Raw genomic sequence first — 26,211 nt, 5'->3', positions numbered from 1 at the left:
ATTTTAGAGGACTTTTAAGTAGAGTTTATTTGCTGCCTTTTCGTATGAAGAAGAGGAAATGTGCATATATAAAGACAATCTGACATACATCTATTTAATAATAAAAAAAAAAATCTGTTTTTATGAAAGTTCAAATACCAAGTATTTTCAAATAAAGGTTGGACAATTTTTACCTGGTCAAACAAAGGGCATACATATATACCCTTCTGAACACATAATACAGTGCATAGGTTTTTAAATACAAAAAGTAGACTATTTTCTGTTATATAGAAACTATACTCTGAGAAGACCTCCATCTAGCCCTTTTCTCCTTCAAAAGACAGAGTTGCTTTACAACAGTTTTTGAAGAATTGGCCAAGTAAAAAAAAAAAAAAAATTTAAGATTTTAAAATAACATTTCTAAGGTTATAGTCAAAAAATACTTAACCAGTCAAAGAAAATAGAGTTGTAACTGTGAATAATGGAAGAGGTCCTTTCAGATCAGTAAACCCAGGTATCACCTGGTTACTTAAACAAGCAAAACAGTCAAGGCACTAAATATTAAGTACGGATCAAATATAAAAATTATGCCTTGCAATTCCACTAAAAATGAAAGTGCAGAAGAGGACCTCCTCTGAACTCTGGATTCAGTGATTCAGCTCACAATGCTGATTTCAAATCATTCATCTTTCCACTGGGAGGGGAAAGAGAGAATAAAATACAACAATGTATTTTTTCCACTATACAACCATGCATTGAAAATTAACATAATTCTTCAAACTACCACAATAATCTAGAATTCACAGGTACATCTGGTATCAACAGATGTAATAGACTGTATGCCCTAGCACACTGCAGGGAACGACCAGTTTAGACTACATATTCCTGCATATGAAAATACAGTGATATTTCTGAAACAATTATAAAGTAATATTATTAATGCTCATTAAATATCTGCTTTGTTTAAGGAACCCTTCAAATTTCCATATATTTCCTAAGTCACAATTAGACTGCTCATTCTTATTATCTTTATTTTTAAAGATGTTCAACTGAGTTTAACAAAACTAGACTCATTCAGCCTTTAAAAAAATTACATTACCCAGTTTTGCTTCAAGAGTTTATAATATAAGAAAAGGCTATATAGAACTATATAGACTAAGGTCTTGATTTAAAGAAAGGTGCCTCTCACCTGAGAGTATTCCATTCTTTAAGTTAAAATTTTACTTAAAATTTACATTACCACCAAGAGACAAGAGTTCTTAAGTCAATAAGCAATTAATGTGTTTTGAGTCTTTCCAAAATTGTGGTGCCGCTAGAGCTCTTCAAAGAACCCACAGGCTTCAAATTACAGCAACAAGACAGACAGACAGGACTAGGAAGAATCAACTAGATCTTCATAGATCTGACAACCCTCAACTCAAGGTAAACACTTAAGCATTCTGTTTAACCGGACAGTACATTCAGTTTTCTTTTATCACAGTCCAGAAAACAAGCTACAAACAACCCACCAAAATCAGAATCTTCTTTTTAAAATTCAAAACAAAGAACTCCATATGCTTAAGAAACAAAAGGAGGAAACTGAGGGTATATTTAATACATTATACCATGCAACAGTAGCAAATTTACTTAGATGAAAATATCTACTGAACTACAACCAATAGCAGCCAAGTCTTATATCAATTTATCCTGCTGTAAACTTACACGTTCTAACAAGATTCCTATCTTGCTTGAAATGATATTCCAGAAATTAATTCTCTTGTTGTTCCACAATTCCTTCTAATTTTCAATTTATATTTACAGTGGAGCAACTTTTTAATCTTTTCACCTTATTTTAGTATAATCCCTGAGCAGCAATACTTTTTAAATCTCTGATGTGTAGATACGGAGAAATGAAAGCAAAGTAAATTGCATTTCCAGCATACCCTTCACTTGCCACCATAGGACAATACCTTTTAATGCCTCATCAAAAAGGACCTTTTTGCTCTACTCATCCAGGAAGATCTTTCATGCAAATATTTCTGGTTCATTTTTCATTAGCAGCATTTTTGAGATACAGATAAAACTGATACACTTTCTTCTAAATAATTTATTATCAGTTTGTTGTCTATTAACATTCAAATTTCAATACTCTTAACAAGAACAGCTTGCCCAATATACCTCAGAACTGCATTTGTATCTATACAGTTTATCATCATTTTTGGTTTTCTTTGGCAAATCCAAGAAACTCTTGTTCCTCTGTTGCTCTATGGTTGTATCTGAAGTTTTCTTTATTATTTCCCAAGCAGACTACCTTGCACTATTATTATATTTTATTTCTGCTGTTCCTATGTAGAAGTTCCTCTCATTTTCCCTGTACAGTAATTCAATTCCCTTGCACTGCCCTCTCCTTTTCATTTAGAATCAACATGCCAATTACATCATCCTTCAATTTTATAATTTTGCGTAAAATTACCGAAGACACTTTCTCATCTTCATTCTCTTTCCCCATACCTTTTACATTCTCTTGGTCTTATGGGCACATAAGTTTCAGTTATTTCCTGGCCAAGATTTTCCTTTTGGCTTTTTTTGTTGGTTTGTTTTTTTTTTTTAAATAAGCTACACTGAGGAAAAGAGTATTATTTTCACTTCCTTCCTGTCTTGGGTTCCTAATTAACTGACCCCTCAGGCATTAGTAAGACCAAAGAATCTACAACAGCATTACCTTCGTTCTTTTCAGAAGGTTTTGAAACCTTCTTTGCATAGCATGCAAAATGAGAATAAAAGAAAGAATTCACTGCTTGCCTCGGGCAATAGTAACTCTTCAAAACTTCACAGCTTCATATTAGTCCCAGGCACAGCAACTAACTGGTGTTATGGACACAGCAGACCAAGTTGATTTTTTTCTTTTTTTAAACACAAGTGGAATAATTGCAAACTTAAAATGTATTCATTTTTAAACAACAAATGGTTTCTACCTCTTGGTCACTTGGCACATCAGTCTGTGTAAAGAATTCAACCAGTGCGTAAAGGAAGCCAAGATCTAATCTGAGATCCATCTCTTGAATGAGGACCTTAAAATACCTACACACGAAAAAAAAAACCCAATTATTAAGGTGTTTTACAAAAATCTGTAACACATAAAACTTAATCTAGGGTATTTAGGCCACCACTTATGTATTGACTTCAGGTACTTTTTTTTTCTTTTTTTGAGGGACTCACCATTATTGATTAAAAGAAGGCTTCCCATAGTGGCCTAAGATAAATACATTTCCTGTAACCAGAACTTTTGTAATCAAGTAGCAGCATTTAATACTTTATACAGCACCGTTACACATAGTTTTTTCTAAATTAAAAATGACTAAAAATCTGCATTAAAAAGACACTTAAAAATCCTTGCTTTACTCTGCAATTATGTGCAAAATAAAGGGGGCTGAGCTTTCATCTCTCTCTAAGTGCTCTGATCATTCTGTGAATGAGTTGGTGTAAAATTATCTTGCATTATGTTTTCTCTTATAATAATTTTAAAGCTTGATTAAACATAATGAATAGCAAAAGAGATGGAACATGTCAAAATACTTACTTAATATGAGATATTTGTGAATGTCCTGCAGTTCTCATGACAATACTGACATCAGTAAATGGTTTTGGTGCTATGAAGTTGTAAAATAAAAAGATCAGCACGGATTTTTATGTGATATACATACCTTTATTTTTTTAATACAAAAATGTCATATATGTTCAGGATTTTCTCAATCCTGTAAAGCAGGATTATATAATGGATGTGACTGGCAAACAACTAAGTCAGGGAAAAGAGCAGGAACAGAAAGGAATAGGAAGACAAGGATGAAATGGAACATCAAAATTCTATTTCACTGATCTCCGAACATGTACCATTTTCATTTAAAAGCAAATTAATATTGATATAATCTTAGACTTCTACAATTTCCCTAGTCATGGAATAAGATTTTCCAATGGGTGATACGAAAATATAAACTAAACAAAAAAAAAAGAATTCTCCAGATTTATGCACTCTAGCTTGTAATTGATCATATTTAGAATGAACACCTCACATCTTATTAGCTTCTGTATGAAATTACAAGCAGTATTTGTCTCAATCTAGAATTCCTCCTGAGATTACTCTGGTCTTCCAAGTGACTTTGCCCTGAACAAGTTAATAGAAGACTGCAGTTCAACACATAGTATACCGACACTGAGCTCTCTGTTCCAAGCAATGGAGAAGTTGGAATGCTACATACAAAACAGGTAAAATATAATTTGCCATCTACAGCTTATATATGGTGCTTCACTCACAAAGCACTTTTGAGTTTGGACTGGCACTGGCACACATTTCTTATTAGTTAAGATTATTTCAGATAGTTCGCTAGGTCATCCATTGCATGCAAGCAAATTAAAAAAGAAACAACATGATTAAGAGAAACAATTTATGTGGGGCAGAAGGGAAAAAATGAGATGACTAAAGATGTAAAGTGAATCCTCACTGCCCTGAAACTCCAAGTGCCAGTAATAAAGAAATGGTGCAACAGATTCACTGCCATCAAGATAAGCAACAATTTAATCTTCTTTTATGGTCAGCAGGCAACTCTTCTATATTAGTCAGCATGAAGTTTTAGCTCTGGTCTGAATGCAACTGCTAAAAGCCCATTTTAAGCTTGATCCAAATGTAACTTTCATGTTACGCTCCCCAAGAGCACTGAATTAGTGTGTCAAAAAGATGTGCTTAAAAGGTATAATATCAACAGATAAAAGAAATTTTGTTTTCTTCTGACTGTTAACTGTTTAAATGGGTTTCTGTATAACGTCTTTATAGAAAAAATTGCTTCCCTATCTCCAAGATTAGTATTTGTGTTATCTGTAGTCACTAAGCTTATACAGACTTCATCTGATAAAAGTGACGTGGTTGACTTCAGTACAAGCAAGTTATCTTGTCATTTTAGAAGTAAGGATTATGTTAAACTAGAACAACAAACCTGAATCCAAGGTGATGGACTTTGGAGGTTTAATAGGATAGAACACAAAGGGAAATATGGCTCCAGGAATCTGGTTTTGTATCTAATAGGGGTAAGGACAGGACAAGGCGCAGTATGTTAGCTTTTCAATTATGAAATATTTAAAAATCAGGACAAACTCAAGAATTATGAACATTACTTGTAGCATTCCACAAAATCAAAAGCATCAAGAAAGCCACTATTGTGGTTCAAAATATCTCTATTTTCAAAATGAAGTACTGCAATCCAAATATTCTAGAAAAGCTTCTCTAAATTGGTGGTAATAAATAGTCCACAGCATCTTTGTAAAGCATTTGTTTTTAAAAACTTGAACATATGCAAGACAACAGATTGTACCTATTTTTTGATGGTTGTAAAGAAAAACCACAAGAAAAAACATGGAAGATAAATGGTAAATGTTTTTCCTGAACAGTCATAGTTGTGTGGGGTTTTTTTCCAGAAGCATATAAGTAGTATTTCCAAACATTGAGAAGCACTGATGTAAAAGCCAATGAGTACAATTAAATTCAAAACATGACAAATCCGAACAATTCTAAAAATAAATCCAGAAAAAGTTGCTTTTTCTTAATAAATCACTGTTTTTTGACAAGACTCACCTGTATCCTGTAAATTTGAATTCTGAAAGACTTCTGATGTGCAGAAGAATTGTATTCTACTTTTAAAGCTGGCAGATAATTCCTTCTGATGGGAATCTCATTTGGTTGTTGAATTTTCATGTTCATTCCATTAGGAGTTAAACATACCTATTGTATTAGTAAAGAAAATTTAGTATGTGTTTCAACAGACTGCTTTTTATAATATCTTTAAAATTTAGACTGTTCATTAACATTGTGAAGACAGCTTAGCAGTAAAAGTTCTGCAGCTTTTAAGTCAGATGTCATAACTTTATTTTAAAAAAATTAAGTTTTGTCATAAATTTCAATAGAAATAAAACTACAAAATATTGCATTATTTCTGGGATTACTAGTGTTTAATACATGCTTTCTAGAGGAAAGGCAGAGTAGTATAATGTAACCATCTACGACTGAGATACAAATTGGATCATTTACCTATAACTTGCTCATTTACCTACAATTCTAGATTAGAATTAAACAATTCTAATGAGTATCTATAATTTATCTACAGACAAGGACAGCTGCATTTGGAGCATAATGTGCTTCTACATTCCAGAATAATTTCTGGAATAATTTTGCATATGTATGTGGTTGAATGACACAATTAAATTATCCCTCAATAAGGCACTTAAAAAATACAAGATTTTGTGCTAAAACAAACAAACCAACCAACCCAAAAGTAACACCCTGCCCACCTCCGCAGTATAACGAACCAAATGCAAAGCTTCTTTACTGTAGCTTTATGCATATTGAATCCCATGACGTGCAAAAATGTTACACTTTAACTTCAAAGTTAGAGGCTAACAACAAAAAGTCTGTAAGTAAGCTTTCAAACATTTATGGATTTTTTCCAAATATTTTTTTCTAGATAGAGATAAAGATGGGTTTTCAAATTGATTAAGTAAATCAATCATCTCCATTTTCACTGGAAATTTCTTCAAATATAGCGAAATTGGTATTGTCTTTTTTCTGTGTATACATGTAAACAGTAGAATTAGAGAACTATCAGTATTACCAAAACATTTGATTCCAACTCAATGATCTTATTTTCTGAAGGAGTTAGCTCACAGTAATCTTTGAATTCTTGTTCTAATTTATCAGTCTGCTTAACACTCATTGGTCTCCATCTTGACTTCTTCTTGGGTTTTGTCTCCCAAACTACATCAGAACTTTGAAAACAAAACAAAGGACCAAGACAGAAGGATTAAGTATTTCAAAACAAGTTTTAAATACCAGTTTTAAAAGACTATAACTACGGAATGAGAAACCACATCATAAAGCACTATTGCAGTAAATAAAAGTAACCCAAATCACCTGCTGCCTTCTTGGTACTAAGTGGAAGCAAGTCTCTCCAATGTAATACAAAAAAGTTAACAGCAAGCTTGTGTAACTCCCCACTTTGATGAAGAGTATGTAAGGATACTTAATCAGGAAGCTTAGTTTCAACAGTACTGTCATCCATTATTCTACAATTTCAGTATAGTTTTCTGCATATACACCTGCATGTATTTTGGTATAGCTGAATTTACTAGAAATCGAGAACTTCAAGTCAAGATGAAATGCGTTCTGAACTGCCTCTTCTTTTTGACAGCTAGTTTCTTCCCTCTTTCTGTTTAAATCAGTAGATGGTAATTTTGCTTTACATGTGTTCTCTACAGATTTTAGGGGGGGAGGGGGTTGGGGATTTTTGTTTTGTTGTTGTTTTTAAATCATGTCCCAAAATCAGTCCTTTTGTCTCTTACCTTTGTTATTAATAAAACAACAAAATAATTAATCATCCTTAAAAACATTGAACTCTCTTCTGCTTCTGTGAGAAGCTCTCAAATCTGGCTTCACCTTACAGTTAAACCGAAAGCACGCGATAGGGCACAAACCAACACCAGACGACAGGTGGAAGGTATTTCTTCTTTCCACAAATTACTCTATAGCCCACAAATACATAGCTTTCCAGACACAGTCCCCTAATCCAATCCCTTTTAGCTACATCTCTGTCTCTGTTCAGATACATTGATGGCAGAACCACCAAAAAAACGCTGCCTTTTACATTCTTTTTATAACAAGACATTCACAAATGGGAACATTCTGAATAACGTGGTTTTCTTCACCATTCCCAAGGAATAATCTCTTATCCTCAGAAAGAGATTTCAGGAGTTTGACATCCCCTCAGGGTTTAACAAGAAAACAATACCAACTATAAGCACCGCTAGACCACTGACTATGGATTACTGCTTCCAAAAAACCACCGATTCGGTGAAATCTCAACACGACTTTGAATGTAGGCAATTAGCTGCCACTTTTAATGGAGTCTTTCCACTGTCTATATAGTTATCAGAGCTCAGCTTCTCAGGTGAGGGCAAGGATTGGGATTTTCTTTGAGAATGATAGATGTGAATATGTGAAGTGTATGTGAAGTTTTAGCTTGTTTTGCAGTGTGGTGCAAAAAATTAATCAAGAGAAAAAACCCTCATTCTAGCAACCTCGTGGCTAAGAATATCTGAAGTCTGTGATTATGGCAATGGTATACAAGCATCCCTTGAGCTTTCTAAAAAGCCTCTGTTTGAATATATGATAGCACACACTTCTAGAGCATTACATAGTTTCTTTTCTGCTTCCCCCTGAAATGTTATAGTAGAAAACCTATCAGAGCCTTGGAGTTGCCATAATTTCTCAATCAAAACTAAAAAGAACTACAGGCTGCTACTGCATCAAAATTTTCAGCACAGAATTCAGCAACTTGTTTCTGTAATGAAGATAGAAAATCCACTAAGTACCCACAGACCCTACTCCTTAAAATTCTTGCTATCACTCCCCAAACTACATGGATAGGAAATACTTCTGTTCAATGTATTGGGAAGTTGGCCACATAAAGTTACAATTATGTGTAGCAAGACCACATACATCCAAATACAGAACGCATATGCATTAATATAAGACACAGTGAAAACATTTCTGTTTACAAAAGGAAAATATAATGGTTTAGTTCTAAATACTCTTACCCAATCCTGGTTTTCCTCTTCCATCACACCCCAAAATGAAATTCAGTGAGTGAAAATACCTAAAGGTAAACATTTTAGATTGTTGCACACAAAATCAGTTACCTTGTAATTCCGATGTAGGACACCTCTTGCTTTGTATAATTATTAACCAAGGAAATTCCAACATCTTGCAAAGACAGAACAATTTCTTGTTCTGCTAGTTCTGCTTTTACACTTTCATATGTTAATTTAAAGACATTCTCATCTTCAGTGATCAGGACAATACGCTGCAAACCTTCAAAAAATGACACTAAATAGACCACTTTTCTACAATCCAGGCTGAGTATTTCCATTTTGTCCTATGAACAAGAGAGGAAAAATTTTTACAATTCCATTCATCACTACTCCAACAGCAAATGCAAAATCTTAGCAACATGAACAACAATAGAAGACATTTTTTAAAGGTACAGGAAAATAATAAAATTTTTAATTATGAAGTTTTACAACAGTCTCTCTCACACACACACACTTTTGAACTGAAAACAATGTTTATTGGCACAAGCTCCAGCAAACAGTATTGTTACTGTTCTGTTTGAACCTCAGATATAAGATTGCTGAACATATTCATTACGTGCAGAATTTCCTACACACACTGATGAACAGGATAATAGATTAGACAACCTTAAAGGGAGATTTAGATAATAAATGTACCTCTTTTGGGGTAATTTCCTCAGTTCTGTTTCCGCATTTCCATTTCAATTTTCTAGATCCCGCTGGGTCTGCCCAAGTATACAGTACTGCCTTATTTGGCTGAAGACAGTCTTCTAATTCACTGAGGGAGCTAAAACAAAGCAATATTAAATTAAAATATCAATGAATATTTTGTGTCAATAACTTTTGCATTCTAGCATTTCAACAAGAACACATTATTTTTTCAAATAATGAAAATGCAAACTTAAAACAGCATTGTGCATGAAAAAATATGCACAAAACCATTCTCAGCACAATAATAAAAACAGTATTTATACTTCAAAATACTTATAAATGAAGTATACACAGTAGATTTTGAACACTCATTCTCTTCCCCTTTTGTGATTAGCAGGGAAATATTAACTAGAGAAAAAAACCCCAGACACAATGGAGCTTACAAGCTGAAAGGAAAATTCAGGATTTTTGCTGCCTAACCTTAATATTCCAAGAAAAGAAAAGTGTGTTAGAAACCCATTGTTTAGGAAAAGTTTCCCCTATATGATTTGCTGAAGGGAAAAAAGTGCAGTGTTTAGTATCTGGATATAGTGGATATTTTCAGACCAACACATTCTAAACCGCACTCCTCCTCACATACAGTTAAAAGCTGGCAGACTTGTCTTCTACAGCTCTCTGAAAGGAGCCTACCCCAGGAGGGGAAGTGGAGAGGGACATGCTGATCTCTTCTTCCTGGGATCCAGTGACAGGACACGTAGGAAGGTTCAAAGCTGCACTAGGGGAGGTTTAGACTGGACATGAGGAACCACCAAGAGGGTGGTCAAACACTGGAACAGGCTTCCTAGAGAGGTGGTCGATGCCCCAAGCCTGTCGGTGTTTAAAAGGCATCTCAACAATGACCTTAATACCACGCTTTTTACCTGCCCTGAAGTGGTCAGGCAGCTGGACTAGATGAACACTGTAGGTTCCTTCCAACTGAAATATTCTATTCTACTCTCCATAGTTCGTTACAAAAGTTACATATATACTTACTAGATTTACACTAGGGATGCCCAAGAACCAGCTAAAAAAGCTAAAAATTAATAATTTTATCTTTACAGATAAAAACCAAAGCCAACAATTGACTGTATTCTTCACACGAATAGGAACATACAGCTGCAAGCTTAATTTGACTAGCAGCTCTTTCACTTTTCAAGTTAAAAAAGCTTTAAACAACACTGCTCTAATTGATTGAAAGGAAAAAATGGTAAAGGCTGTTCAGTTTTTCAAAAGAAACAGGTCAAGAATGCTGTACATATGCTTACACTTCTCAGCTCTGCACAGTATCTGCATACAGTAGCAAAGCATTACAAAGACATTTCAGCTTCGGAACAGGCACCATTATAGCTGCATGCAGGTGCAGAAGCAAATGTTCACTGATTGCAGATAATTCATATTTGTTAAAATAGTTTTGACCTGACTTGACAAAATTTATGTAATTACCTACCCATTTTTCAGCCCATTCCCTCATCTCATCCCATAAATTTTTAACCCATTTTTTCAGCTAAATTTCAACTAATTATGACAGAACACTCTAAGTGTCAAATCTAATTACATTTACAACTCTTTTGTTACTTACTCTTCACAGTTCTGGAAAAGCCAAGCATATCCTTTGCCCCCCACCAGCAGTGTAAAGGGCAAGGTCACAAAATTAGTTTTTGCTTACAAAACAGTTTTTTTACTTGTAGAAACAAGCACTTAGCACTACATAATGCTGCTCTGTTAACAATTCATTCTCTTCAATTTGTAAACCAGATATTTTGGGGAAAAAATTAGACAGCCGTTTCTTAAAAAGTAGGCTTCTTAAGAAATAGGTATGTTTACACTACATAAAGTAACAGTTCACACGTCTCCATGCAGACATCCACACTAAAACTCTTCTCACATACCTTTGTCCATACTCAATAATTTCCTCTTTAGTATGGTTTATCAACAGAAATGGAGCTGCACCGTCATGGTAATTAGAAAAGGTAATCACTGTAGAATGTTCAGTCAGGTTAACATCCACTGTAATTCCTCCAAGCTATCAGATGTAAAAATTATAAAGTAAATAATAGAATTAATTTCTAGTAAAGCAAATGTAATTTGAGTATTTTGTCAAACTTTCACTCTCATAAAACCATCAAATAGTCAAACAAACAACCTGTTTTAACATATCTTTAAAGTATTTCACTGATCTAACTATTAGGTAACAGGCAAAACACTAGCAAAACAATCTCTGTTTCAGCTTCTACAGATGTGCTTCGCAGAGAAGCAGGAAAACAAAACACCTACTTATGTCTGCGTGTACCCACACAGGAGAGAGCATGAGAATGAGGATAATACACTTGCATAAACATTTCCCTTGCATAAACATTTCCCCAGCTAAGGTTTTGCAATACTTGATTGTATGGGAAGACAGAAGGTTTTGAGAATGGAAACGAAACAGTTATTTATGGTTTTTTACCTATTTTTCAAAGGCAACCATTTACCTTGTTGTCCAAATGCAGCAGCAGACAGTTTTCTTGCTTATCAAAATTTATCTTCTTTGGGGGGAGATCAGAATTTTCAACTCTAACAAGCAGTTTGTTGGCATCATTTTCAGGCCAAAAGGGAATGCACTAGAAAAAAAATCAGATATATTAAAGTTAAGTGAGAAAACAAACTAGATGTTAAATGGCATTCACTTTAGCCCAAAGTTCATCTACTAAAATTCTACCCAAAAGTGTAGAGAGTGGGATCAGATACTCTATTAAAAAAATCTAAGATTAATTACTTACCTGAACAAAATAAATTGAAAGGAAGTCAGAAATAATTGAGACTACATTGAAGAAAGAGAGGAGTTAAGGAGCTAAAAGTGAAAACAGTAAGATTTCACATTTACATGAAGTAGTAGATTTAAAATGGATAATGTGTACAAAATCCAGAGTAAAAAGCTAAGCATGGCTACAACACTGAAATGGCCAAGCTTGTTAAAAAAAAAAATAAAAAATCAATCAACAAAACTGTTCTTCCATTAACAGACCTCCTGCCAAAAAGTTTACATGACAAATCAATTTTATAATCACACTCAGTAACAAGGGGATATTAGCATAAATACAACCCATAGTAACTTGAGTACACAGAACATCAGCATACTAGCTGTTCTTTTTAAATACTTTTTTATACACTTTATATATATCTCTCTCTCTAAAAAAAAATACATATACATATACACACATATATATGTGGGTATAAAACATATATAAATAAAATATGAAGCATTAGGCAGCTAAATCATAAAGCATATTCTGCTATTCACATCCACAATTGACTTCACAGCCATTCTGGGTTTACAAATCCCACAGATAATCTCTCTTCAATAATTCACCAAATGGGTAAGACAAGGGGGCAGGGAAGAAAAAAGTTTTAATTGTAACTAATGAAAAGTTTCCAACTAGTTAAAAGAGTCCTGCCATGGGAACAAGCCATGATTAACTCTCAAGCAGCAAGAGTCAAAGTCTGTATAGATAGACCAGGTTTTTTCCTGTATTTCAAACTGTTCATCTGCAACATCCAAAACTTCAGGAACATCTTTCTTCAACATAGGTTAAGAAATGAGATGTTTATATTTAATTGCATCTAAATCCTAGAATTAAATCTTCAGTGGTGAAAAACTAATTCACCAACTTACCATGCCACTAAGTTCCCTTTCCCATTGTTTCTCACACCACAGGAAGCAGGAAGACAAAGGAAAAAAATATAGTTAAACAGCAAGATTGAAGGTGTTACCTACATCAACATGTATCCTACAGACAAGGGAAGTTTAAATTGCTTTGTAAACTAGCATAAAATACAGCAAGTAAGTCTCAACATGGGAATTAAGAGAAGTCAAAAGGAAATTCAAGGAGAATAAATCATCAGTAAATTAAAGTTTGAAATCAAAACCACAATAAGTAAGAAGGATTGATTAAACAAGAAGTTACAGAATCAACTGCAGCAAACTGAAAAATAAATTTTTGCAATAATCTTTAGCCACAGAATGTGTCACAAAACGATGCTGTTTCCAAATGTTTTGCCACACACTTCCTAAGTGCTTCATTATAAAAGTATTATATTTATACACCAATCTCCATTCCATAATAGAATCTTTAATTCATATTTAGCAGTTTTCTATTGCACAGTCTTCAGCAATGTTTTCTTTCTTTCTCTAAGGATGTATGATAGTCAACTGTCTTGCACTATACCTAACTCAAAGGAATGTCCTTGGCAAGCCATTTCATACTAATCACTGTCCAACAACTTCTATTACAACCTCTGAAGAACAACGGATTTTTCTAAAAATAGTTAATTAAAGTTTCTGATAGATTGACTACTTTCCAGACAGGAAACATGTCCAAGAGAGGAGAAGGGTTCTATACAAGGATCACTTTTTTCCCTGAGAAGACAGGCTATCTGTCACCAAGAAGGAAGAATAAATAAAAAAAGAAAAGCAGCAGGAAGGACTCTGCTTAACTTAAAATGACAAAAAATAGAATGGGGGGGAGAGGGGAGCAAGTTGAGAAATGAATTAACATTTCAACAAGCTTGTTTTTTTTGAAGATCAACCGAATGTAAAAGAGAAAAGTGAGAAGTTATCCAAAAAATCATAGGCATTAATTAAAAAAAATCTAGTTTAGCTGGATAACAGAGTTCCATATCTCAGGAACAGGACTGGATGGGAATTTGTTTGTGGAAATCTGTCCTGGATGCCCAAAGATAGACCAATAGTGACTGGACTCTACCTAGATTTAGAAGAGATAAGAAACATATTGGATTGTGCAACTGGGTTACAAATTAACAACCTTGGCAGACTTAACTGTCATGACACAGATTTTTAGGGACTGCTTATCAAAAGGGAAAATAATGACACAATGTGGAAAGGCAAGCAATTTTGGGAGTGAAGTTTGGAATGATGTAGGAGGGAACGCAGATTCCTCTGTTAACCTCTACTACTCCATTTGATAAACTGCCAAATCTAATCTTTCAAAAGACATTAGGAGTGATCCTAAAGTCTAAAGTCTTCCTTTGATACTTGACAGCTGAAAGGAGACTAAAATCAATTAATACAATTATGAAACACCTGAGAAACAATGACACCTGTGGGACAAGCTAGAAAATTCTGTAAGCATATCAATAAAACAGCCAACACAGGAAAACTATAGATTATACATGTAGCAATGTATTTGAATTTTCAAAACTATTAGCTTTGAATAGTTTTTGCAGAAAATTTCACAAGTTCTTGTAACGTAATTCAATTTATTCTACAAACAACACTATATCAAACGTAAACCACAAAACACCAAGTAGTAATAAAATCTGACTAGATTTTCTCAGAGTAAGAAGTTAGATATGAAGTGGCCCATGCCACTGCACATGAACCTTTGCCATTTCAGAGCTTTTTCAATGAACTAGATGAGGAATCATGCATGTACGTAACCCAAAACCTATGTAAGAGTCAAACAAAAGTTTGGTTCAGAGGAGCATAAGAATATTAGGAAATAGAACAAATGTGTAGGCTTATGGCAAACGACCTATTCTTGAGTAAAAGCAAAGAAACTTTTTTGAAGATAACAATAAACATTATGTGAAGCTGCACTGACTCAAACACTGAAAGATCTAAACATTATTGTGTACCCTTAACAAAAATCGCAACAGAACAATGACAACAAAATGCAAGCAAAGTAGTATCGATTTCATAAATCAAAATAACAATGTTTAACCGTGTTTCTTTTCCATAATCATTAAAGATAAAATGTGCACTTAAGGAGCACCCTAAGTGTTAAGGTGCCAAAAAACATAACAAAAAGATCTGGTCATGTATCTGACTTAAAATATTCTTTTAACTTCAGTATTTTACTTTGTAAGCATTTTTGGTAGCCATTTGGAGTATCTACAATGCTAAAGAAAAGCAAGTGGGCCTCCAACTGCATTATTTGTTAGGCTAAACTCTGTCTCTGTTTTGGATATGCTCTCTTCAAGACTCATTGGAAGGGAGATTTCACTCCTTCCAGGAGGCAGTATGGATCACTTCCAGCCTTCACAGACCTCCAACACTACTCCAAACAGGTGTTGCTTTTCCTACATGTCCTGAAGGAAGGCATGATGGCCTCAACACACATACAAAATGTATTTGTGGGATACTGCAGTGCAAACAGCCAAGCTGCACAGACAGTCTGCAATAGTCTAGAGCTCTGCAGCATAGACAAAAGCCCAAAAGCCATTTCCACACCACTTGGCCTGGGGGCCAGTGATCCCTCTCTAGAAATGATGCATTAAACACTAAAAAGTAGCACTGAGACTAGTCCCAGAAGAACAGTTTGGAGCTATCCGAACTGACCCACATGAGGGATTTTCTTCCTATATGAAAGCAGCATGACATGCATCAGGTCAGTCAAACCACTATCAGATACCACCACAAAAACTGAACAGAAGTTTCAGTGCCACTACAGAGAGAGATAATACAGTAACAGTACAGGGCTTCTTATACTATTTATGTTGCAGGTAACAGAGAAAACATTCCAATTACAATGTAAATCAGCTTTACAATATGTCCTAAAGCAACACTGAGAAACAGTGGACACAGATAATTTATTGGAAAAGCACGATATATTCACACATTGTTATTGAACGCTATGCATGGTTCATATTTTCCATCACTGAGTGTTCAAACCAATTTTTTTTTCCTTAGAGAAACAACTCGGAATAATTTCCTTTATAAGTTTACCTGTTGCAAAACAAGAGGAATCCACTTTTCCTTGCCTTCTTCAGCTACTTCCAAAGTGTATTTGCTTCTATTTGAGATCATAAAAAATGGAGTGAAAGTGACAATTCTAGTAATATTAAAACTGCTATTGTTTATGGTGACACCGACCTGTGAATAGAAAGACATTGTTAGAAGTACATTGTTCTTTTCTTACCTCAATTATGTGTCCCAAAATTAATGAATCTGAAAGATAAATTTAACTCACTTGATATTCCTTTTTATGACTCTTGCATTTCACAGAACCATGGCTTCCAACAGTGTCCAGTGAAAACTGATCAGACAGTTCACTGTCAGTTACCATAAGTTGCACCTATGAAGAAGTACTCTGAATTAATTTTCAATTTACAGACACTGACAACATTTAAAATAATGTATAAAGTATGCATATATATGTGAACATAAGTTGATAGTAGAAAGACTGGTGTTTCTATCAAAAAGTCAATACATAACAATTGCCAGTATCGTCTCTCAAAGGTATTTTCTACCACCCTTAATTATAAGTTAATGTGGAATAAGCATTGTAAGTGTAAGATACTGCAGAGGAAGCAACCACATAAGGATCGTTTCCAAAACTTATCACAATTAAAATCTCAAAGGCAAATCAACAGTCTTGCAATTTCTCTCGTATCGTTCATCCATCAGTAATATTCAGCAGTAAAAAACTCACACAGCAGACTCAAATGGTAACCTGCATCTTAACCTTAGCTTACTACCAACTCAGACCCAATCTACCACCAACCACTGCAAGCATTCACTTTTCAAGCAGCATTCAAGTACCACAGCTTTAGATTTCTTACACAAATTCTAAGTCTTATTTAGAATAAAGATCTTTATTGATGCAGTTTAAATTAAATAAAGGAAATTCTTTTATTTAGGAATTACTTCCCTGTAAATTTTACCCCTCTGAGAGATGAGAATCCCTTTCTTAACAATATCTTTGATAATGTCAATTTCTTATCCCAAGCATATCTGACAACACTTACTTAATGTATTCTGTCTTTAAACAGAGCTATCGTAGGTTTCATGCCCTTTACAGAGCACGGCATGGTGTACATAACTCTCAAAGTGTAAAAATGCTTTCATACAACAACACAAGGCAGTACAGAGCTGTCAGGTTATAATACAATACCTTGTTATTTTGGAGGAAGTTTTTGGGCTGGAAAGAAAAAAGGAGTGGCTTTTTGTAATCTGGAGGATGCTTGCGGTGAATACCATCAGCTTTGTATTGCAACATTCGACCGGTTTTATTTACCATCCAGTATGGACTGTGAATTGCTATAACCATCTGCCCAGTTGTGTAGGTCACGTGGACAGCAATATCCAGTTCAGTCTTATCCAACTCTGTGATGCAGTAAAACGTTGTGAAGCTGATGTCCGGTAGATTGCTTTTAATATGGTATTCACTTTTCCAGTTTTGATCAAGATAGTTAAGCAACTGTAAATCTAGTTTTGTTTGATCCAAGACTGCATTATGAATCTGAGCTGAACATCCTTCTTGTAGAGTGTCATATTTGTTGCCATTTCCCTTTAGAAAAAATAAAAAAACAAAAACAAAGAGTGTACATTTACACGGGTCACATTCAGAATTCCTATCAACTTTTATTTTCTAGCTAGCTTTGAAAATTAGGATACAAGTTATTTAGGCCAAAATTTAAAGTGCTTATTATGCTATTTAACTATGCTACATTCTTAAACATCTACCTTAATACAACATTTTACGGAAAAAAAACCTATGCATGGTCATCAATATCTAACACACACAAAAAAGAAAAACAGCTATTACCAAATTCAAATACATAAACATGCTTAAATGACAGATTTCCTCAACTCAGTAGTTCTTTCACTAAATTTAAATTTGTAAGAGAAACACAGAAAAGAGCCTGTTGCTTCCATACATTTGGTTGAGGCCATGGTCTCCAGCTCTAGTAACTGTGCATTTGTGACAAAATTTTATTATTAAATTCTACTAATCGAGTGCAAATTAGACTAAATATTTACACCATCTGAAAAAAAATGTTTCAGTGTCTCCCATCTATATTTCTATTATCACAAGTCTACATCAGTAAGCAGTGGGTCACAACCATAAGAGATCCACAGAATGAAACATTTAGTGTTAAGGAACCAATATCAACACCATATATGTTTTAGGTGTTTTACTTAAGATGGGCTCTCATCTGGTGCTGGAATGAACAACTATTAACAGTCAAAGTGCACCTAATAATTTAAAATTGCATCTGAACAGAATATAAAGTCTGGTACTAGACTGCAATTCACACCAAAACATGGCAAAAAGGCAGGGCTGTGAGAATTTGTTAGAAGCATGCTACTGCTAAAACTCAGAGATAGTGACAGCACATAAAATGCTACTGTAGGTTGACCCACTTATGTCATTTCAGGCAGTCATAATTCACAGGAAAAAGTACACTGTTTAATTAGGCTCAAGCTGCCCTTAAACAACAGAAAGTGACTATCTTACAGGGCTGAACTTGTATAGTGCAAGCTTTACTTTGCCTATGTATCTAAAGTATGACCTACTACTAATGATTAACACCACCACTTTTCACATTCTGGTACTGTTTTATTTCTGTGGACAGAGACTTGCCCTTACAAGGTGTGTAAACTTGCTTCACAAATACTCTAGCAGAAGTCTTTTCTTTTAATATCCATTTATAAACGTATTTCAACCAGCTGGTCAGCTTTCATATCATAGGTGGGAAACATCAAAAAAAATTTAAACATTCAAGAATTACCTCAACAGAATAAGTTATTTGATAAGGAAGGAGATTGCGGAGAAGAACAGAGGGCCATAAATGAACAACATATGGAAAATCCCATTGATCTTCTGCACATAATGAAGATGTCAATGTGTCTTTTACAGGAACAATATTGATGATAAGTGAGTGGTTAGTTGACCTCACAGACTGGCATTTCCTTTGCAATAAACTGTCAACGTTTTTCATAATTTCATCAAATGTAATTCCTTCACACATATCATATTCTCCATCCACTCCATTTTCATTGGGTAGCGGTTGCAGACTCAATATGGATCTGTAAATGAAAACGTTATTTAAACACTCAATATGGAGACTGAATTTTTCAGTTACAAAAGTACCATACAACACTAACATTCTAGTACTATTTGGATTTTAGAAGATTTCTGACAGTAATTCATTGCCTGCCTTTATCTTGCTTAAAGGAGGAAGCAACAGATGGTCTGGATCCCAAACGTTCATGGAATTGTACCAGTTGGGTTTTTTTGTTCCATACCTCCACATACTTCCCTTGCAAAGAAGGGACTGGTGGAGATTCTTATGAAGAGGCTGCTGAATTCCCTTACAAGTGCCGCAATATTCCTGTTCCAAGCAAAAGGTCTGGATAAACAATTCACCACAGATGACAGATCTGCAGAAAGTGTCCTTCTTTACAGTCACATAGAGCATCGAGTTTATGGGTTATTTATACACATGGCTTTTGTAAGGCAACTGCTTTAATTCAATCAGCTGCTCCTTGACTGAAGATTTTTGTTAGTAAACATTTCCTGATTGCCTAGTGGAACTCACCCATAAGTCTGTGCAACAAATCAGAATGTCACTAAACCTTATTAAATAAAATACAGATAGTTAGAAATATTAATGAACTTACATTATCTACAGTAAAGTGTAACTTATTTAACAAAAAGATACACAGCTGTCATCCTAAAAAAAAAAAAATGGGGAGAGGATTTGGGGAAAAACAGAAGGAAAAATTATCTGTAATCATAAAAAACAAGCAAAGCAAATTTATCTGGCTAAAAATTGGTGAAAGTTCAGCTAAATTGTACACACAAACTACAAATAAGTAGGTATGAGCCTGAAGGTGCTAATAGACAGCTATGCTAGAAGCCAAGTCTTTCTAAGATTGACAAGTCTTTTTTCTACACCTGTGACATACTTTGAATTTTTTACTTCAGAACCACAAAAATCAAAAGAAGCCTATAAAAAAGCAAGCTGTAATACATCACTAGACATCACTTCACTACGAAAAAAAAAATCTGTACTGTGTGGATAACAATCACTGTGTTCCAGAAGCACCTGGGGTCAAATTCTTAAAGTAACTTAGCTGATTTAAGTTTGGTAAAATGAATTTCAAAAGACTTCCAACTCAAGAATTAAATAGTATCCTGTTTAACTCAGACTAGATGCTTTGAAAAGATCCTACCCAACAACGATAGTACAGTATGAATTACAGTATTAGGGAGCAAAAGGAAACAATTTTTTTTGGTTTTGGCATAATTGTATGGATACAATAACCAACAATGATAAACATATTCCACGATAAAAGAACAATGCAATAAAGTACCTGTAAGAGGACAATGGTATGTTGAATTCATTTTCTGGTGAAGCAGTCCCTAAACATCTTCCTTCCTCAAAAATATTTAACGGGATTGAAAAATGATTCCTTATCTATGTGAAATAAAAATCCAGCAACATGCATTAGGAAAAACTGGAAAGATAAAGTGTTTTGAGCATAACAGAGCACAGAATGAGAACCCTCTCATTGTTCATTTTTCCCATTTACCATTCGAGGTCACATATTTCAAAAGAATTGTCTCTTATACCGGCAAATCTCCTGAAATTATTTGGTTGTGCAGTTTAATGATATATTATAATTATGGAATCAATACATTAGCTGTCAAATTCTTTTCAAGGATTAACACAAAGACCTGTAAAACAAAAGACAAGTAAATCTGAACTATATAAGAGCCTTCTCCTAAAAATATAGCAGCTACAAGGGTGTGTGGGTCAAAATCCATACGGCAAAAAACACAAGAGAAGTCAAATATTTATTTAAGGTTAAACCATCAATGCGCAATATAATTTGGGACGTATATCGTTCTCCTGTTCATTGCAAACATTACTTTTTTTATCTCAGGGTTAATTTAATGGCATTATTAGGTCTGCGAAAAAAATTAATTTAGGGAAGAATAAAACAGTAAATCTGGTTATTAACCAAGCCATAAACAACTCTGGGCAAAAGCAGCAACTGAAATGTAACAGGGACACTATCACTACAGAACACTAATTTCTGGACCATCCCTGTACTTGCAAACTATATAACATCTATCAAAAATACCATTCAATTAAACAAGATATATGCTCAGAGGGCTCACTCTTAAGCTGACTTGGTACTAGATTTGAAATTCATGTATCAATAGTATAGGATGAAGAAAAAGAAATAATCTCATCAAAGGATAACCTTGCGGAAGAAAGGTATGATTAAGAGGTTTGATCACTTCACACAAAGCAAATAGTTCAACAAGACTGAAATTAGGGCTAGTATTAGAAAACATTACTGATGAATTATCCTGATCTAATATCTGGTCCATTTCCACCCCCACTCCACCCAAAGTTTTGTCATTTTGAAAAAGCTTTTTATTCTTCAAAATCTCTTCTATATAATACCTTATATAATACCTATATATCTCTTCTATATAATATACAACAGCAAAGTTATATTAATTGTTCAGACAAGTTTTTAAAATTTTTAAATGTTTACTTAAAGGTAATTTTCATTCATTAAAAAAATAAAATAATGAAATTATAATGTATGGAAATATAGCAACCTGAATAGGAGAACGTATAGTTATCATCTTGCTTCCTTCAACAGTATCAATTTGGCAGACAATGGACCTTTCAACACCTGATTCCTCATGTCTCACTCTGTAAATACATCGACCCACTTTTGTCAATGGAATCTTTTCCACAGTGGAATGGTTATGAGGATCTAGAATTTACAAGATGAGAAATTAAAGACTCAAAAGGGGCATAAAGATACATTTGAAAGGCAGAAATGTGCATTCAATAGAATTGTCTGTATCATTCAATCTATTAAAAACAATTTAAAGCAGATGAAAAAGTACAATCACCACTTTTAACATGCCAATCTTGCAGTGTTACTAAAGAAACCGCCAAGATTCTTTTTTTGCCACAGGAGAAGAGTAAATGAGTCCATCGCTCAAATATTTAAGTGGGTTTTGCCACTGTAAATAAAATTAATGCCTAAAGGTAAATGTTTACAAGATGTAATGGCTTATTAACAAGGTATAGCTCATATATATTGTGAAAACAATTCAACTAATAAATCACATGGTCAAGACCAGTTTGAAAAATCAGTTATGTCAATTGTTACAATAAATCAACTTAAATGGTTAACACATATATCATTAAAAATTGCTAAATTTTACTTTTAAGTGTGCTTTACTTTAAATTAGTGAAAACAATATTTTCTTAAAAACATCCCCCTTAAAAGTGACTTTTTCTGTGAACATACATATAAACAGGCCTCAGAATTCTACCCCCCAAAAAAATTATTTTTGGCAGCTTAATTCTGCATTAACACGCATATAAAACCAAAAATACTTGATTGCACTACAATTATGAAGTAAAGATTAGTTACCTAAATAATTTATCATAGCAGAAAACTTATGTTAAAAAAAAATTAACCATCATGATACATGTAACTTTTAGCTGCAAAAACTAAAGCAGGATTTCAAATACTGCCACACATCTAGAATCCAAAGAAGCACTCCTTTCATGTTATGTAGTCATCCAATACCTATTGACCTGTACAAGATGCAGCATTGTGCATCATGCAGTATTTACAAAACCAGAAGATGTATGAACTTTGGAACTTACATATCTGAATGTAAAACCTCTTGCTACTCAGAGTTGTCATTGCTGTGAACTGGTCACTCTCATTTTTAGTTCTGACAAATTCCATATTTAAATTCTCTCCATCTCTTAAATGAAACATTTTTGCTCCAAATTCAACATTAAGGACACTAAAGGAATCACTAGGCAAGACAGTGATGGGAAGTCCTAAAGAATTTATTATTACAAATGGTGCTCGGTCTTTTTTGAAGATGTCTGAAGTTTGACTAGCTGCTTCAGCAAATGCCTAGAAAGCAAAGTATAGATACAAAACATAAATATACTGAGTAACACTTCATCAAGATGATCTGTGCAAATATTCATTTAATAATTCTGACACTGCTTAGTTAAGTAATCTTTCTTACCGTGCCCAAGTTACTTAACATTTGTAGCCCACATTTGGATAGAGTAATGTTCAGCTGGTCTTTTGAGGAAACATTTATTACTGTTTTATATTCTGGAACTTTGTAGTTTTCTTCTTCTGCATCTGATTCAACCAATGCCTTTTTAGCCTTCTTCTTCATCTGAAAGGAGATTTTTAAAGAATTCTTATCTGACCACTCCTTCTGTAGAAGCAAGTTCCACCTCAAGACTCTTTTTCTCTCCCTTTCCTATTTCTATGTACTGCCATGTTTTTCCTTTTTTTGTTCATGTTTTTATTCTCAAATAAAAACAAAAGAGGGAGAGAATAAAGAAAGCAAGAGACAAAAAATATATTTCAGAAGTCAATGACATTCCAGTAACTGTAGCTAAATTTATGATTATTCAAAAATAAGGAACATATATACTACTAACATATCCAGTAAATGCCGTGTGAAAGCATTCATCTTAACATATCTAATAACACTGTGCGAAATCTATTATACATAATTGACTTCATATTCTTAAAACAGTAACCCAAAATTTAGTCTTTGTATGTTTCCAAATCAAATACTTATTTTGTACGTTTTCATTTGTTTGAAGGAGAAAAATAAAAATCACATGGAATACATTCTCCTGGCCTTCAGTATTTGTGGAAATTTCCGAATGTTGTATTTCAAATCTGGGCAAGAAGGCATGAGGTTTGACTCACTATCTTCTACCTTTCTCTTGCATTAGGTATCATATCTTTCCGGAAAATTCTCAGGAATGTTTTTAATAGCAATTTCTTAATTGCAATATTTCAGATCATAATCTTTACCCTTCTGAGGTCATTACGGTACAAAGCTGTTTGATAATGACAGTCCTAGGAAAAGGACAGTTTTTCCATTCTGAGTAACCTCTCAGGCTAAAAATACTTGAAAAGTTTTGAAAAAAACAGAAAACAACGTAATAATCAGTTAAGACAGAAGGCGGGGGGGGGGGGGGGGGGGGGGGGGAAGTATCTCCCTCCCTTAGGTAAATGCTTATCTACTTTGAGACCAGAATCTAGACTATTCCTTTATGAAAGACAGAACTGAAGCGGTAGGAGCACTATTCCCACAGTGCACTTTGTTCTAGTCAATAACAGGTATCAGTTTTTCCAATATGTTTCTGCTACAGATACTACTGTGGAATGAGATGAGTGGTATTCTGTCTTTCCAAAATCACTGAATGCATCACTAGCATATGATCTAACTTCAGAGAAACCGATATAAAGCCATTGTGATTATCCAGTGGAACTGGAATCAAATCTTCTTGCCACCTGAAAGACAGTATTACTTAAAAGATCTGTGAGTCTGGATCTTCACTTGAGCAAGAGCTGGTTTCATTCACTAATCAGGAAAAAAAGTCTCAGTAACCAAGAAGAAGGAACAAAGTTGTTAGATTAGTCTCAGCAATGAAATGTGCAGAGCATTTGTTTTTTCTAAGGTGTTGAAATGGAAGATTTGAGTTCAGCTTTGGAAAAACATACCTTGATTTCAAGAATCCATGGTTTGAATAAATCAGTCTTCTCAACCTCTAGTGGTTCAAGCAAAGGTTCCCACACCCCAAACATCTCGTTAAAATAGTGTACCTATTGAAATGCAGAAGTCAACTAGGAAATTACATACAATTGTTAAATCAATGAAAGCTCTAATGATTTTAAAAGATTTAAAATTCTGATTTACAAGTACATTAATTACTTTGGTAATACGAAAGATTTATAATCAGATTGTACTTTCAGGTCCCACCATAAGATGAAGCAAATGCATTAGGGAAATAAATGAGGCAGCTAAGTCTCTACTGCAAAGACCCACTTCCACATAAATGGTATAAAGTGTGTCACTTAAAATATAATTTTCGCTTAAACTATAGGCACTGGAAGTCTAATAAATAAGGAAGAATCTACCTACAATAACCACTGAATTCTATGTCACTAATTGATAAATATGAGCCAGTTTGGACATGTTATGTACAATACTGGTACCACATAGTATTTTATACAAATGACCCATGAATATATTCTACTGTAATCTTAACTTAAGATTGTCAAAGAGTTTTAGCCAGTTGCTTCTCCAAAATTTGGTATTGGTCCAACAGGCCGTTGGGAACTTCTGTAGAGTGTGAATGTGAGATTGTATAACGCTAATTACTGCCATTAATATATTACATCTAATGCATTAGATTTTCATTTTAACTACCTTAACACCTCGTTCCCATCCTGCTCCCACAACATTTATCTGCAGGAATTTAGTCATCAACTATATGGATTATTTTTATTGTCTAAATGACATAGAGGGTTTAGTATCTTAAGAAAATTTTTCTTATGTAGGATTCCTCACCTCTAGCTCAAGATGAGAACGTAGGTTGATTAGAGTACTCCAGTTTTTGACTTCTCCAAGAAATGAGGACTTGGCTAAAAGCATTGGTACTGTTCTGTGGCCAACCCCAGCTTCAAGCGTTAGAAAAACAGATTCTATACTCATTTTCAATGACTCTCCTGTGGGAACCAGTTCAGCAGTTGGATTTGTATCTTCATTTTCACTTGACTCTTCAAGAAACCACATTTTTAGATTTTTTATATCTTTCTTATTCCACAAGTCTGGAGGAATTTGACTAATTTCTTCTTCTGTTGTTTCTGCAGTTTGATAAAGGGCTGATGTAATAGTAATTACTGTGTTAATGATTATTGGTGAAACCTACAAACGAGAAGTTGGAATAATTGGAAATCAGAAGCTAGTACAGGAAACAAGCCAGCTACTTTCAGACACAAAATTATAATGAATAAGTTACACTAGCAAAACACTTCTGTTCTCTACAGGACTCTTATGTTTGAAAACTATTCCTTTATACCAACTACAGTTCAACCTACTCAGACTTTCAACCCCTGCCAGTCTTCCAGATGGGAGCTTTCTAAACTACATCCTCCAATGCTCCATGTCAACACTTCAAAACTTATGTCTGCACTTCAGGTCATTTTATAAACACAGATTCTAAACCCAGGGCATTGCAACACAATTGTTAATTTTCCGTTTTGTTTGTTTTCACGTGCTAAACAGA

At 34.1% G+C, this 26,211-nt stretch overlaps 1 protein-coding gene across 3 annotated transcripts in view; it reads right to left on the bottom strand.

The window, feature by feature from the left end:
* VPS13A (vacuolar protein sorting 13 homolog A) overlaps positions 1 to 26,211 on the bottom strand; it is a 109,950-nt gene that overhangs the window by 25,146 nt on the left and 58,593 nt on the right. For 2 of the 3 annotated variants that reach the window (XM_054809220.1, XM_054809221.1), the window contains exons 41-59: positions 25,494 to 25,850; positions 24,644 to 24,745; positions 23,136 to 23,294; positions 22,756 to 23,017; positions 21,684 to 21,844; positions 20,420 to 20,523; positions 18,832 to 19,129; positions 17,211 to 17,606; positions 16,287 to 16,391; positions 16,043 to 16,189; positions 11,790 to 11,918; positions 11,208 to 11,341; positions 9,286 to 9,415; positions 8,698 to 8,933; positions 6,615 to 6,768; positions 5,582 to 5,728; positions 4,947 to 5,028; positions 3,539 to 3,608; positions 2,934 to 3,039 (exon numbers count right to left, since the gene is read on the bottom strand). In XM_054809220.1, coding sequence (XP_054665195.1) covers positions 2,934 to 3,039; positions 3,539 to 3,608; positions 4,947 to 5,028; positions 5,582 to 5,728; positions 6,615 to 6,768; positions 8,698 to 8,933; positions 9,286 to 9,415; positions 11,208 to 11,341; positions 11,790 to 11,918; positions 16,043 to 16,189; positions 16,287 to 16,391; positions 17,211 to 17,606; positions 18,832 to 19,129; positions 20,420 to 20,523; positions 21,684 to 21,844; positions 22,756 to 23,017; positions 23,136 to 23,294; positions 24,644 to 24,745; positions 25,494 to 25,850 — 3,279 coding nt within the window. Of the gene's footprint in view, positions 1 to 2,933; positions 3,040 to 3,538; positions 3,609 to 4,946; positions 5,029 to 5,581; positions 5,729 to 6,614; positions 6,769 to 8,697; positions 8,934 to 9,285; positions 9,416 to 11,207; positions 11,342 to 11,789; positions 11,919 to 16,042; positions 16,190 to 16,286; positions 16,392 to 17,210; positions 17,607 to 18,831; positions 19,130 to 20,419; positions 20,524 to 21,683; positions 21,845 to 22,755; positions 23,018 to 23,135; positions 23,295 to 24,643; positions 24,746 to 25,493; positions 25,851 to 26,211 lie in introns of those variants that run through there. The other variant, XM_054809222.1, reaches the window with a different exon arrangement.

The sequence above is a fragment of the Grus americana genome, chromosome Z (assembly GCF_028858705.1).
Source record: "Grus americana isolate bGruAme1 chromosome Z, bGruAme1.mat, whole genome shotgun sequence".
NCBI classification, from domain to species: Eukaryota; Metazoa; Chordata; class Aves; order Gruiformes; family Gruidae; genus Grus; species Grus americana.
Note: the sequence above shows the minus strand (reverse complement) of the source record. Positions and strands in the feature narration are given on the sequence as shown.